Source organism: Balaenoptera ricei, chromosome 7 (genome assembly GCF_028023285.1).
Source record: "Balaenoptera ricei isolate mBalRic1 chromosome 7, mBalRic1.hap2, whole genome shotgun sequence".
Taxonomy (NCBI): domain Eukaryota; kingdom Metazoa; phylum Chordata; class Mammalia; order Artiodactyla; family Balaenopteridae; genus Balaenoptera; species Balaenoptera ricei.
Window position 1 is genome coordinate 46,982,723 of NC_082645.1, and position 13,192 is coordinate 46,995,914.

The following is a 13,192-nucleotide window of genomic DNA, read 5'->3' on the forward strand; positions in this document are numbered from 1 at the left end:
CTATGTGCCCAGGCTTGAGTAGTTAGTTAACCCTCAGCTTCTAAGGGTAAGGAAACCACGTACAATTGTACATCAGAGGAGCTGAGTAACTCTGAAGATATTTGATCATGTAAACAAAATTCATATCCTGTGATAACTGTAAGCCTGACATTAATCTAAACCCATTTGTCTTTTCCTCCCTTAATTTCATTTCCAATTAAGTATTTCTTCCAACGTTTCTGGTTAGTTCATCACTTGTCCATTTTCTACCCTATTTTCAGAAAGCAGGAAAAAAAACCCTTCTTTGATATCCAGGAAAATGTCCAAAGGGCCCTGAGTTCAAATCGCTTTCATATCTCACATTGTGATTTGAGTTTCACGGTTCAGTACTTTAGCGAGCCTCAAATGCAAGGGTTGTTTCCAGGTTATGATAATGTAATTGGATCCAAAGTCATTGTCATCCTTTCATCCCACAGAAGATTATTTTGATCTTGCTCCTGGGGGCAGGAATTGAGTTGGAGGTGGTGGTGGAGGGCGCAGATATGAAGCAGCATTTAGCCCTTCTTCAAGTCTTTCATTTCATCCTGCTTCTTCACAGCACATGAAAATGCACTCAAGGGCCCTCCATTGTGCCTACCGTCCGCCTCTCCCACGACTCTTCTTTCTCTACCCCTTCTCTCCTCGCCCTTCTCGTCTCTTTCTTAAAATGGAGGTCATGGAGAGAGCAGAATGGTTCCAGGGTGGGACAGATCAGAAGAAGACGAAGAGTCAGGACATGTTCTGAGGGCACCACTGTTGTGGCACCTGGAACGTGGCAGAGGTGGCCTCAGCGGAGCACGTAGGGCTCCTGGAGGCTCAGGGTTCAAAGCTCTCTGACACTCCTTGCTCCTGTTCTGAGTTGGCAGCTCTTCTTTCTCTTCATAGCAACTGATTCCAACCTTTAGCATGTGCCTCGACCCCCTACCCACCCACCCACTCCCAACTCTTCACTGTCTGCCTCGTGCTTATGTAAAATAATCAGAAGCCATCGAGCACAAACTCCCTGAACTTTCTTTCCTTCCATCTCCACTCATCCTTATCTGCCCTGAAACAGGTACGATTTCAAAATGAAACATGCCCCTAGTTGTTTCTAAAATGAATTAAATAATCCACCTGTGTTCTTAAGCTTATTTCCTGTCTCCTCTGGGACGTCACTCTAATCTGATAAGGCTTTATCCACTCTTTATCTTCAATCTTACCTCCCCTATGCCTTAGTCTTCAAAAGCATTCAGGTCTAATCCATCTGCAAGTAAAAGGCAGTCTCATCGAGCTACCGAATTATCCCTTTTATTTCCCTGTTTGTAAGAAAATTATACAATAAAAACATTTATTTATAAGAGAGGTATAATTTATTTATAAAAAATATTCATTTATTTATAAGAAAATTTTATTACAAAATTATGTTTTTATGAGAGATGTTATAGTGTAGTGTATGCATTTTTCTCAACGAGGTGATGTCACCCTCAAGGGGGCAAAAATTGATTCTTAGGGGGCAAAAACATTCTAAAATATTACAATGGTTTCTGGCCCTCCAAAGCTTAACTCTACTTGACAAAGTATTATTTCTTAGTATTTAAATTCTCTCTCTTTAGGGAGAGTTTTAATTTAATTTTTCTCTCAGGAGTAAGATCTGATAATGAGAAAGAGATTGAGAAACACTGATGTATAGGATCCAACCGGCCTGGGTTTATATCCTGAACCCACCACTAGTTGGCTGGCTGTGTGACCTTTGACAGGCTACTTAACTTCACTGTGCCTCAGTTTTCTTACCTGTAGAATGGAGATCTTAGCACCTAATTCACGAAGTTGATTTTAAGTAAAAATTACTTGAGGTAATATAGGTAATGCTATGAGTGTTAGCCCACTCTTTCAACTAATTGAATCATATATACAATAAATTAGCTATGAAATCTGGAGCCTGCCTACCTCTTCATCTCTTCCCACTCTCCTTCTCACTCATTCTACTCCAGCTACACTCACATTCTTACCCATCTCCAAAATGCCAGGCTTGCTTCCAATGTCACATCTTGATTTTTCTGTTCTTACCATCTGGAATCTCTTCCCCCAGATTTTCTCATGGCTTGCTCCCTTACTCTATTCAAGTTTCTTCTCAGATGTTACCTCTTTAAAGAGGTTTCCCTGATTTATATTCCCACTTTTCTTTCCCGATTTCCTTTCATTCTCTTTCTAGCACACATGACTACCTCAAGTTACACATTTTTATCTCTTTATTTCATTATGTATGAACTACAAGACGATGGAACTTCTCTGGTTTAGTTACTGTTGTATTCTTGGTGCCCAGAATATTGGGAAAAGTAGTAGTGATTGAGTACTAGGCTCTAAGGATATAGTGGTGAATGAAAGAAATGCAGTTTTTGCTTTCCTGGAACCTAAAATCTAGTGACGGTCAGACATTAAACAAGAAAACATGCAATTAATGTATAAGTGATAACCAAAATTACAAAAGTCTGCTCTCCCAGACAGTCTGAAGCAAGAAAACACAAATCATAGATTCCACACTGCCCTGCTGAGACCCACTGACAGGACTGCAGGTCCTTCTTAGGACCAGAGAGCTAGGGACCTGATTTCTTAGAAAATTGCAGACTATACTAATGGCTACTCCCATCCTTCTCCAACCTGGAATGGTAAGGGACTGAAACACTGAACTTGTCTTCTTGTCAGGACTTATTTTTCTTCCTTCTCAGGTTAGTTGGTTGTTTCACTCACTTTTCCCATTTTTATATTAATATTTTGCATCTGCCACTGAGCCAATGAACCTCAAAGTGTGGGTCTTGGTCCACCTATATCAGAATCATCTGATATTCTAGTTAAAAATCTAGATTCCCAGGCCCTATATCCAACCTCAGAATTACTGAGGGAAGAACATGAGAATCTATATTTTAACAGTCCCTCCCCTTGAGATTTTTGATGCACAAAAAATTGAAAACAACTACATTAAACTGTGAGCTTCAGCCTCTTTGTTTTCCCAGAGGCTAGTACACGGTTGGTACTCAAATATTTGCTCAATATATACGTGTTTATGTATTCCACATATATTTCAAACACAACATGTTTAAATCTGAACTTCTCTTTTCTTCCAAACTGTCATTGTTCTTCCTACCTTTCCTTTCTGAATTAGTGAAGCCTTAATCAGAGTCACCCTGAGCTATTTTAGCTTTTTCTCCAAATTTATAATTAACCAATACCAATGGCTCTGTTAACTTAGTATTTAAGTTAAAAGGCTCATTGACAACCTGTTCCTTAGGGCATTTTTTTTCCTTCTGATAACTAGCACAGTTCTTTTCCCAAGGTGAATACTCAGTTAATGTTTTATTTTATTTTTAATTTTTAAATAATTTTTAAATATTTATTTATTTATTTACTTATTTATTTGGCTGTGTCGGGTCTTAGTTGTGGCACACGGGATCTTCGTTGCAGTGCGTTGGTTTCTCTCTAGTTGCAGTGCGTTGAGCATGAAGGCTCTCTAGTTGTGGCCCATGGGCTATAGAGTGTGCAGGCTCAGTAGCTGGGGCACACGGGCTTAGTTGCCCTGCGGCATGTGGGATCTTAGTTCCCCAACCAGAGATCGAACCCATATCCCCTCCATTGGAAAGCGGATGCTTAACCACTGGACCACCAGGGAAGTCCCTGTTTTATTTTAAATTTATTAAATTTTTCTTTATCAAAATAAAATATTAAAACAATTAAATTGGCCAGGGACTTAAAAAGCACAGATGCTGGCTTGGCTCCACTCTTCACAAAACAGAAATAGAGACACAGATGTAGAGAACAAACATATGGACACCGAGGTGGGGAGAAGTGGAGGTGGGGTGAATTGGGAGATTAGGATTGACATATACACACTACTGATACTATGTATAAGACAGATAACTAATGAGAACCTACTGCATAGCTCAGGGAAATCTACTCAGTGCTCTGTGGTGACCTAAATGGGAAGGAAATACAAAAAAGAGGGGATATATGTATACATATAGCTGATTCACTTTGCTGTACAGTAGAAATGAAGACAATGTTGTAAAGCAACTATACTCCGATAAAAATTAATTTTAAAAAAATCAATGAAACCTGAGGTCTAAGCACAGTGTATTATCTTTCAATGGTAGAGGCCTTGCTTTCTTCAAACTCAGGCTTAATGGATTATGATTTACCACCACTAATATGGGAAAACTTTTCAAGGACAAACGTCAGAGGGAAGATCACAGCAGTCCTCATTCTCTGGGCGTTAGATAGTGAGGCTGTTTCTTAACCAGCTTCTAAATCTTATAAAAAAGGATACATACACCAAAGCTTAAATGGCTGCCAGAAATTGTATTCATCCATCTTCACTGGAAGAACCAGTTAAATTGGAATAAAATTATCATTTTTATATTTATGGTACCTATGGACTTTATAAAAACTCCAGCCTTTAAATTATGATTTTCAACTTTCTCTCTTTTTTTGTGAATTTTGTTCACAGGACAGTGTTATCTTCTTGAATACAATTTCTCTTTTTCTCAAAAAAAAAAAAAAAAAAAGAATTTTGAAGGAAAAAATGATCATATTAAAATACAAAAGCAAAATGATATTTAATACTTACTTGATTTTCCCATTCAAATTTCCTAAATGAATAATATCCTCATCCCATATTGTCTTTAATTGGATTCTCCAAATTTAAATCTACATTCAAATTCAGTGATGCATCTGTAGGTTCTCATTATTCTCTAAAGAATACATGTTTAAATATATTTTCCTTTTATATCTTTTATAATTAAGGGTAAGCAACTGAGTACATATTATAAAAGAAAATAGGTATTAGTTACTCAGAATATACTTACATAATCAAAAAAAACCATTCAAATATTCTGAGAGAGTTACTTTAGACACAAAGCCAGGGAATTGGAACCAGTACTTCTAATATTCTGCATTCTGACTGGGGAAATTGGAGAATAGAAATTTTAAAAAATGTTTATCGAACTTCTACTGATTATCAATGAGCATGATTCAGAGATACTCACCTTGGAAGCAGAACAAAGGAACTCAGATTTCACTGTAACTATATGCAAAGCTGTCCTGCTAAACAGTTCATGATTTAATCTAGGGGAATCCAGTGCCAGGCACTCAGTAGCTATTAACATGATAATCCTGACATCAACCATGTAGAGTTTAAAGACAAGTCCTCCTACTAATATACCTCTTTTACAGAAGAAGAAACTAAACATATATTTTTAATTTTTTACTACACAAGTGTCAAAATGAAGTCAAAATGAATTAGAAAAACCCCTCCAAAAGCCTCCCAAGGACCACTTCATAGCCCTAGTTTTTTAGAATGATACCCACTCCAACCAAGTATGTGCAGATCCTTGAGGAATTTGACCAGGTACGTCTACCATTTGGGATGACAGCCAGAAGTACCTTAAACAGCCAACCCACCTATATATTTAGTTTTCTGCTAGTAATTTGGAAACTAATACAACTAAACCAAAAAGCAGCATCATGTATCTATATGAAAGGTCATCTGTTGAAGAATGTGTGTATTGACTGCTATTAAAGGTAAAATTTCTTAACTTCTTTGTTTTCTATTCTTTTTTATCCATACTTTTTCATCGCTCTGAACATCATGGAAGCCCAGCTAAGAGGGAAAAAAAAGAGGAGAAAGGCATAACTGGTGGGGACCACCAGTAGAGATTGTTACTGATTTTCTGAAGATCCATAGTATTGAGTCTGTAGAGCTGCTTATAACCAACTTTTGTCATCCTTACAGATTCTCATAGACTCACCAGGGAAAAGACGTGGAAAAGGCTGGGAAGAGGCCTTTAGAGGTGCTTTTTCACCATGCGTTTGTCACCATTGGATTGTTGTAAAGATCGAATGAGATACTCAATGGAAAGAGCTTAGCAAACAGTTTGGGGCGTATGGGGTACACACACACACACACACACACACACACACACACACACACACACACATGCCTGAGTTTCCAGTCATGCTGGTTCTCAGAAATGTGTGCTTCCCATAAGTACTATACTCTCTCTTCACTTCTATGTTTTTGCTAATTTATCTGCCTTTCACCATCCAACTAATACTTCCCTTCTCTGACCACAGTATGAGCAGAGATTATTGTGTTCTTGTTCATCCCTCAAGTCTAAGGATAGCGTCTCCAAAAATCATTCCCAAAGAATCCAGGATATGGTTCTCTCATGTTACTTACTGTGTATTGTGTATGTGCCTATCTGTCTGTGTCCACCAATAGACTGTGAGATCTCAAAGACAAGGACTATGTCCTTTTTACTCAATATCTTTCAACACCCAACACAGGGCCTGAGCGATGGGACAGACTCAACAAATATTGGAAGGATGGACAAATGGAGGGCAGGGGTTCACGGAGGAAATGGCTGAGCCCCAGTGCTGCCATCGATGTGGATATTCCAAACTGGAGTGAGGAGGCACGGAATGAAAGGGAGAATCAGAGACTTAAGAAACATGTTACCATAGCTGCACTTATCTGGGTTCCCTCCCATGGGGTAAAGTACAAACTTAAAGTTAAAATGTTGTGGAAGGCAATGTGTAAGTATAAATTATTCAGAATCTTCCCTTCTTCCCTTCCCAAGTCTTTGGGAGCCTAAGTTTATCTCAAAGCGGGGATGCTCTACTCCTCCTAACACTGGAGAAATAAGTGGCATCACTGTCTGCAGATCACTCAGCGCTCCTCGGAGGACAGTGCTCCTGGGCTGTGAGTCTCAAACTTTAGGGACAATGTTTATAGCAGGTGATGTTAAAATGCTGATTCTTGAAAAAGAATGGATACATGTATGTGTATAACTGAATCACTTTGCTGTAACACCTGAAACTAACACAACATTGTTAATCAACTGTACTCCAACATAAAATAAAAATTAAATTTATAAAAATGCAGGTTCTGATTCAGTTGTTCTGGGAATGTATAGTTTTTATTAGGTTTTACTCTGTCTGGGAGAAAATTTCACAAAAATTGTGCTCAGTGTTCAAAAACCCAAAAAATAACGGTGAGGCATTTTATTCTAGCCCAGTGTTTCTCAACTTTGGCTGTACATTAGAAAGACCTGGGAAGCTTCTAAAAACACAATGCAGACCAGTGGTCATCTTTGCCCCTTCCCCCCCATCAATTAATCAGAATTTGGGAGGATTTCTTCAGTGTGATTCTACCATAAAGCTGTCAGAGCCAGTGTTCTACCAGTCTACCAGTGCCACTCAGAGTCTGGTCCAAGTTCTGGTTCAGTCTGCAAGCTGTTGTTACATCTGGGACAAGTATCCAAACCAAGAGTAAGAGTTTAGAAACTTTTACAGCAATATGACAAATTAAGTTTATGTCTACTGAATCTAATAATAAAAATAGATGGGTCTTCCCTGGTGGCGCAGCGGTTGAGAATCTGACTGCCAATGCAGGGGACACGGGTTCAAGCCCTGGCCTGGGAAGATCCCACATGCCGCGGAGCAACTGGGCCCGTGAGCCACAATTACTAAGCCTGCGCGTCTGGAGCCTGTGCTCCGCAACAAGAGAGGCAGCGATAGTGAGAGGTCCGCGCACCGCGATGAAGAGTGGCCCCCGCCTGCCGCAACTAGAGAAAGCCCTCGCACAGAAACGAAGACCCAACACAGCCATAAATAAATAAATAAATTTAAAAGAGAAACCTTTCATTAAAAAAAAAAAAAAAGATGGACTCATTTAAAACAAAAAGTTGACTTACAAACAAAGATTCTGATACCCACCGCCTCCCAAGAAGGCTTCTGTATAATCAAACACCCACCTTTGGTATTGAGGTTATGCTCAGCCCCTTCTATAAGCTGTTACCTCTCAAAGTTGAAACATTAAGTTCAGTGATTAATTGCTGGGGCAAATCACTTGGAGACCCGGGTACCACAGGGTTAATAAGCAGGAATGGGGTAGGTGGGGTTACAAACCAGGAACACATGCCCTCCAAGTTAGACAGTTTTCTTTAATTGCCCTGAAAACACACACCCTCTCACATAACACGGAAGGTGAGAGCTGAATGAAGTTTTCTGGGTAATGGCTTGAAATGTTTTCCTTATGAGAAGCGGTGTTGAGTTACAGCGTGCAGACCGAGAACTTGGAGGAGAGAAGGCGCAGCCCGGACCCCACCTTTTCTTGGGTTTGTAGGAAGGTGGACATGGGCTCATGGAGACGAGGCGAGTGATCTGTTGACCTGTCTGGTGGCTGGAATCGACTGCTCCCGGGGTGACCAAAGGGCAATGTTGAGCAGGGCTTAGCCAGCCAAGCAGGCACGGATGCTTTGCTGTGAAATGCCACGCAGGCAGAGACTGACAAGCGGTAGGAGCTGAGCTCTCCCTTTGGACTGCTGCTTCCTGCTGTGTTCAGGGGAGGGGGCCACTTGCTGCCAACTTTGCTGCTGCTGCTGCTATTGCTACTACGTCAGCTCCCTCTCCACTCAAGGTAAGCAGGCTCAGAGGGAGGGCAGGCTGCAAGGGAAGCCTTTGTACCATGAACAAGATCCGAAAGTTTTTCCGAGGAAGTGGGAGAGTCCTGGCATTTATATTTGTAGCTTCTGTCATCTGGCTGCTCTTTGACATGGCAGCTCTCCGCCTCTCATTCAGCGAGATCAACACTCGGGTCCTGAAGGAAGACATCATCCGGAGGGAGAGGATAGGGCTCAGAGTTCAGCCCTACCAGGTGAAGAGCCTTGATGGCAGCGTGAAAGAGACGAAGCCCCCCTCGAAGGGACACGGCAAGAGCGTACGGGGCAAAGAGAACTTTAGAAAGACTGAAAAGAGTAAGCTCAAGGTTGAGGATGATCTGGACCAAACCCAGAAGGAAAGAAAAGTGCAGAATGCCCCCGGAAGGGGCAAGGTTGCACCTTTGTGGCGTCCTGCATATCTGCAGACCCCCCCAGTGACTTTTACCAAGCGGAAGACAAAAGGGCGAGATGTCAGACCTGAAGTTTCCTCGCACGTGATGCCAAAGCAAAAGACAGCCCAGGGGGCTGAGAAAACCCCATTCACAGCAGCAAGGGGAACTCCATTGGCCAAAATATCTGCACACACAGGACCTGTTGGTATAAACCAGGAGGGCCTGAAGAGTCTTAGTCTCAGCAGTGAAACATCAAAACAAGCAGCTGAGAGGAACCCAAATGTGACCATCCGTCTTAATGTTGACAGATCAAAGCAGCAATTCCAGGCAGTAGCAAATGAAAGGACCTACCCTGCCAGCCCACCAGGGCCAAAACCCAGGGAAGCCATAGCCTTAAATAAAACTGAGACTCAGAGCAAAGAACTAAATGCAAATAAACACAAAGCCAGTAAGAACCTTCCCTTTTCCAAGTCCATTGCCAATTCAAGTCGCTTAAAGAAGCAATCTATTAATGAGACACAGTTGGGAGGCTTGCCAAAGGATGATGGAGCCAAAGTGGCTGATGGGAAGAAACTCAATTTGTCTGAAAGCCATGTTGTGATTATAACCAAGGAGGAGGAGCTAAAGACAGACACCAAAGAGGTCCCCAATTCCAAAACCAAAACTATATTTCCTACAGTACTGCGCAAAAGCCAAGAGCAACACATTGCCAGGAAGAGCAGGGAGGCATCTTTCTCTTCTCTTGCTCTCCAGGGAGCAGCAGTGTCTCAAACCAACCAAGCCTTAGCTGGTGGGCTGGGGCCAGCAAGAATCAACTTAACTGCCAAAACCCAGCCTGCACAACTCAACCAAAGTCACAGAAAAGCTCATTCGCCTGAAGATGGTGGAATGCACCGTGTGTTAAGAATTGATGTGACACTTTCTCCAAGGGACCCCAAAGCTCCAGGTCAATTTGGACGTCCGGTAGTTGTTCCCCATGGAAAGGAGAAGGAGGTAGAAAGAAGATGGAAAGAAGGAAATTTCAACGTCTACCTCAGTGATTTGATCCCAGTGGACAGAGCCATTGAAGACACAAGACCTTCTGGGTAAGATCCATTTTTCTTCTCTTTCCTCAGCCCCAAGTATTTTGGGTCTTACATAGAGAAGACTTATTTCTAGATAATTCTGTGTGATTTTTGGTCATCTAGAGAATTAGAGCAACAATAATCATTAGGCACAGTTCAAATAGTCACACAGAGGAAACACAGAGAAAAATTCCGATATCAGCATACCCATTGCACTCTCTTTATACATTTATTTCTCTGAGACTTTGGCCCTCATCCCTATTAGCTCATGTTCTGTTCCCTTTTCTGTATTGAAAACCTATCAAAATGATTAGGGGAGCTCAATTCCTAATAAGGTGTATATGAACGGTAGAGCTTAAAATGTAATTCCGTTAAAACAGTGACAATGAAGTGAATTCTCAATTTCAGAATTTTTTATTATTAGCAAGTTTGTCAGGAGTATATTTGGAAAAGGAGCACAGAGAAGGAGCCTTCTAGGCCTCTCTGGAATCATGTCTTAGCCAGCAGAATTCTGCCTAATCATGAGTAATGGTCACCATAAGTGAAGAAGTGATTCTACTCCTTAGAATTTAATATCCTTTATAGATGAGAATGGTAGATAGTTCAGGAGTTCAGTGATACAGGAATAATAATTTTGGAAAAAGTCAATCAGCCAATAAGTAGCAAACACCCACAGGACATACAAGAATATAATATTTTATATTTCTAGAGTTTCACCATTTATGAAGCAACTGCACACAAATCACATGAATTTCACAAGAGCTCTGCAAAGGAGGCAGCAGATATTATGCGTTCAAATCAACAAGTAAGGGCACTCAGAAATTACTTCAGTCTTCCAAGACAGCACAGCTCTGAAGGTGCCCAGTGAGCCTTCATAAACCAGTTTTTAAAAAATTATATTCCTTTAACTAGAAAGTAGATCACAAATATTTAATCTGATTCAAATATATTTGGTTTCTGGCTGGTTTTGGCCCACTCATAAGTGAGGGTACCTCATAGCCATATGTTCACTACCCATTAACTGATAATACAACTCCATGTATGCCTTGATATGCAATTCCTGAGCCAAACAATGTTTGCCGAGAAGGTGGAATTAGGGAATATCAAGATTCAGATTTAGCACATGTGGTCTGTAAAGAATGCCCTCCTTTGGCTTCTGTAAAAAAAAAAAAAAAAAAAGGAAAACAACTCTTCTCTGTGATGTAGGTATTCAGTGTTACTAAGAGGAAGGCAGATATAGATGTGCCTGTATTCATACTGGTGAGAGGGGCCTCTTCATTGGGATGTTAGCCATTTTCAGCTCTTAGCCATTGGCAGATGGCTATTGGCCATGCACTAATCACCTGTTTAGGCCAAGCACTCTGCCATTCATGTTCCTCACCCTGGTGAAACTCACAACCTTGAGGAGAACACAAATATACCCAAAGTAAAGATGAAGAAACTGAGGCCCTGGGAAGTTATATTGTCTGTGGTCATAGAGCTAGCAATTATAGAGAAATTAATAAAATCCATGCTCAAAATTATGTTGTGCTGTTGATCACCCATATCTTACTAATCACTACCAAAATGATCCCAAAAATTATGCTGGACCAGCTCTGATCTGAAATCCTGTATATCACATATCACATATATCACATATATTTATGATATATCACTATATTACTGCACATATACACTATGTATGGCATATCCAAATATGCCAGTATAGGGCGTATACTATATATGCCATACTATGTATGGCATATTACTATACATATCCTATATAGTGTATACTATATGGCCATATACTATACATGCCAACTTTGAACACAAAACACCGGAGAATGAAGTAGGAAAGTAGCTGTATTTTAACATCCCTTCTGTGGCCTGGCAGATGGCTATGGAGCTTGGGGAAAGATCAGACACTGCACAGAAGCCCAGGCTGCAATTCCAAACCAGAGAAAGGACAGTTGTGTGAGGGCCAAAAGCAAGTAATAATGATGTTATCGTCCATGTGATTTATTGAAGGCTTTGGTCTGTGGAAGTTAAGGGTTGCTGCCCAGGGAAGTCATAGTCAGGCTCTGTCTTCTGAAGGAGGCTGTCCCGACAGTAGGAGAAAGTGAGTGACACGTGTGCTTGAGAGGATGAGTCAGACAGCATGTGGCCAGGTCCCTCCCTCTTATCACACAACCCACCTTGGCTAAATATAGGTGCTCTTGGCAAGGTGCCTACCTGATGCTCTACTCTTCCAACAGGATGGAGGTGACAGTTTTAAGCCGGCAGGGATCCTGTGTATGGAACCCCTTTTGGGCCATTCTTACAGGGAAGAGAATAAATTATTTTTCTTTTCTTTTACCCAAACACTCTGACTACAAGTATGTGCAAATTATGTATTCATATGGATAAAGTTTGGAAGAAAATACAAATGAAAAGCATTTGATTCATCAGGTTGGCATGATTTAAAGTTTTCTTACTTTGATTTTATTTTTTTCAGCTTTGCTCAAAAGGTATATGAGATGCTTGTAAGAACATACACAATAAGATTTTTTGAGATAATAAATTTTACAAGTCAGCATGGGGGAAATTGTCATAGAATATTATAAAAATGTGTGTGTGTGCACGTGCATGTAAGAGAGAGAGGCAAAAAGAAAAAGAAAGAAAGAGAGAAAGAAAGAAAGAAAGAAAGAAAGAAAGAAAGAAAGAAAGGGAGAGAGAAAGAATCTATTAGAATGCCGAAGGACTGGCCTTAAATTTAGCTATGGTAGCAACACACTGGAACCTTTAAATTTTAAGAGTTCTGGGAAATATCTCCCTTACTGCTTCTTTCATTTCCCCCAAATCCACGTTATGGATTGATTAACACAGTATAACTGACATATCATAACTGGCTATTGAATATACATTGAACCAAAACAAGGATAAAAACCATAAATTTGCTAGTATGTTTGTTTAAATTTAGGTCCCCTCAGTAAAGATAATAAGTAGTTAATAGTTCTTAAGGATGATGATTTAACCGATATGCTAGGATGAGGTTGACATTGAGAAGGAGAAGAGAGAAGCAGCATTCCCAGGACAATTTCACTTGCTCTTGTTCTAAAATCAGACTCTCTTTTCCAAAACTGCTCTTCTCTCCTTTTCTCCTGAGTCCCAAAGAACCATTTCTGAGATGTTGAGATATAGTCATGGCCTTTTCCAAAAGCACAAAAACTCCTTTCTGTCATTAGCATTATTCTCACTGTCCTTTTCAGTGCCACCCTGATTTCTGACC

The 13,192-nt window shown here is 40.5% G+C and overlaps 1 protein-coding gene across 1 annotated transcript in view; it reads left to right on the forward strand.

The window, feature by feature from the left end:
* The first annotated feature begins 8,418 nt into the window (after nucleotides 1-8,418).
* The window catches only part of GALNT5 (polypeptide N-acetylgalactosaminyltransferase 5), a 36,662-nt gene continuing 31,888 nt past the window's right edge, over nucleotides 8,419-13,192 (forward strand). The window contains exon 1 of the mRNA XM_059927145.1: nucleotides 8,419-9,966. Coding sequence (XP_059783128.1) covers nucleotides 8,516-9,966 — 1,451 coding nt within the window. The 5' untranslated portion in view covers nucleotides 8,419-8,515. The remainder of the gene's footprint in view (nucleotides 9,967-13,192) is intronic.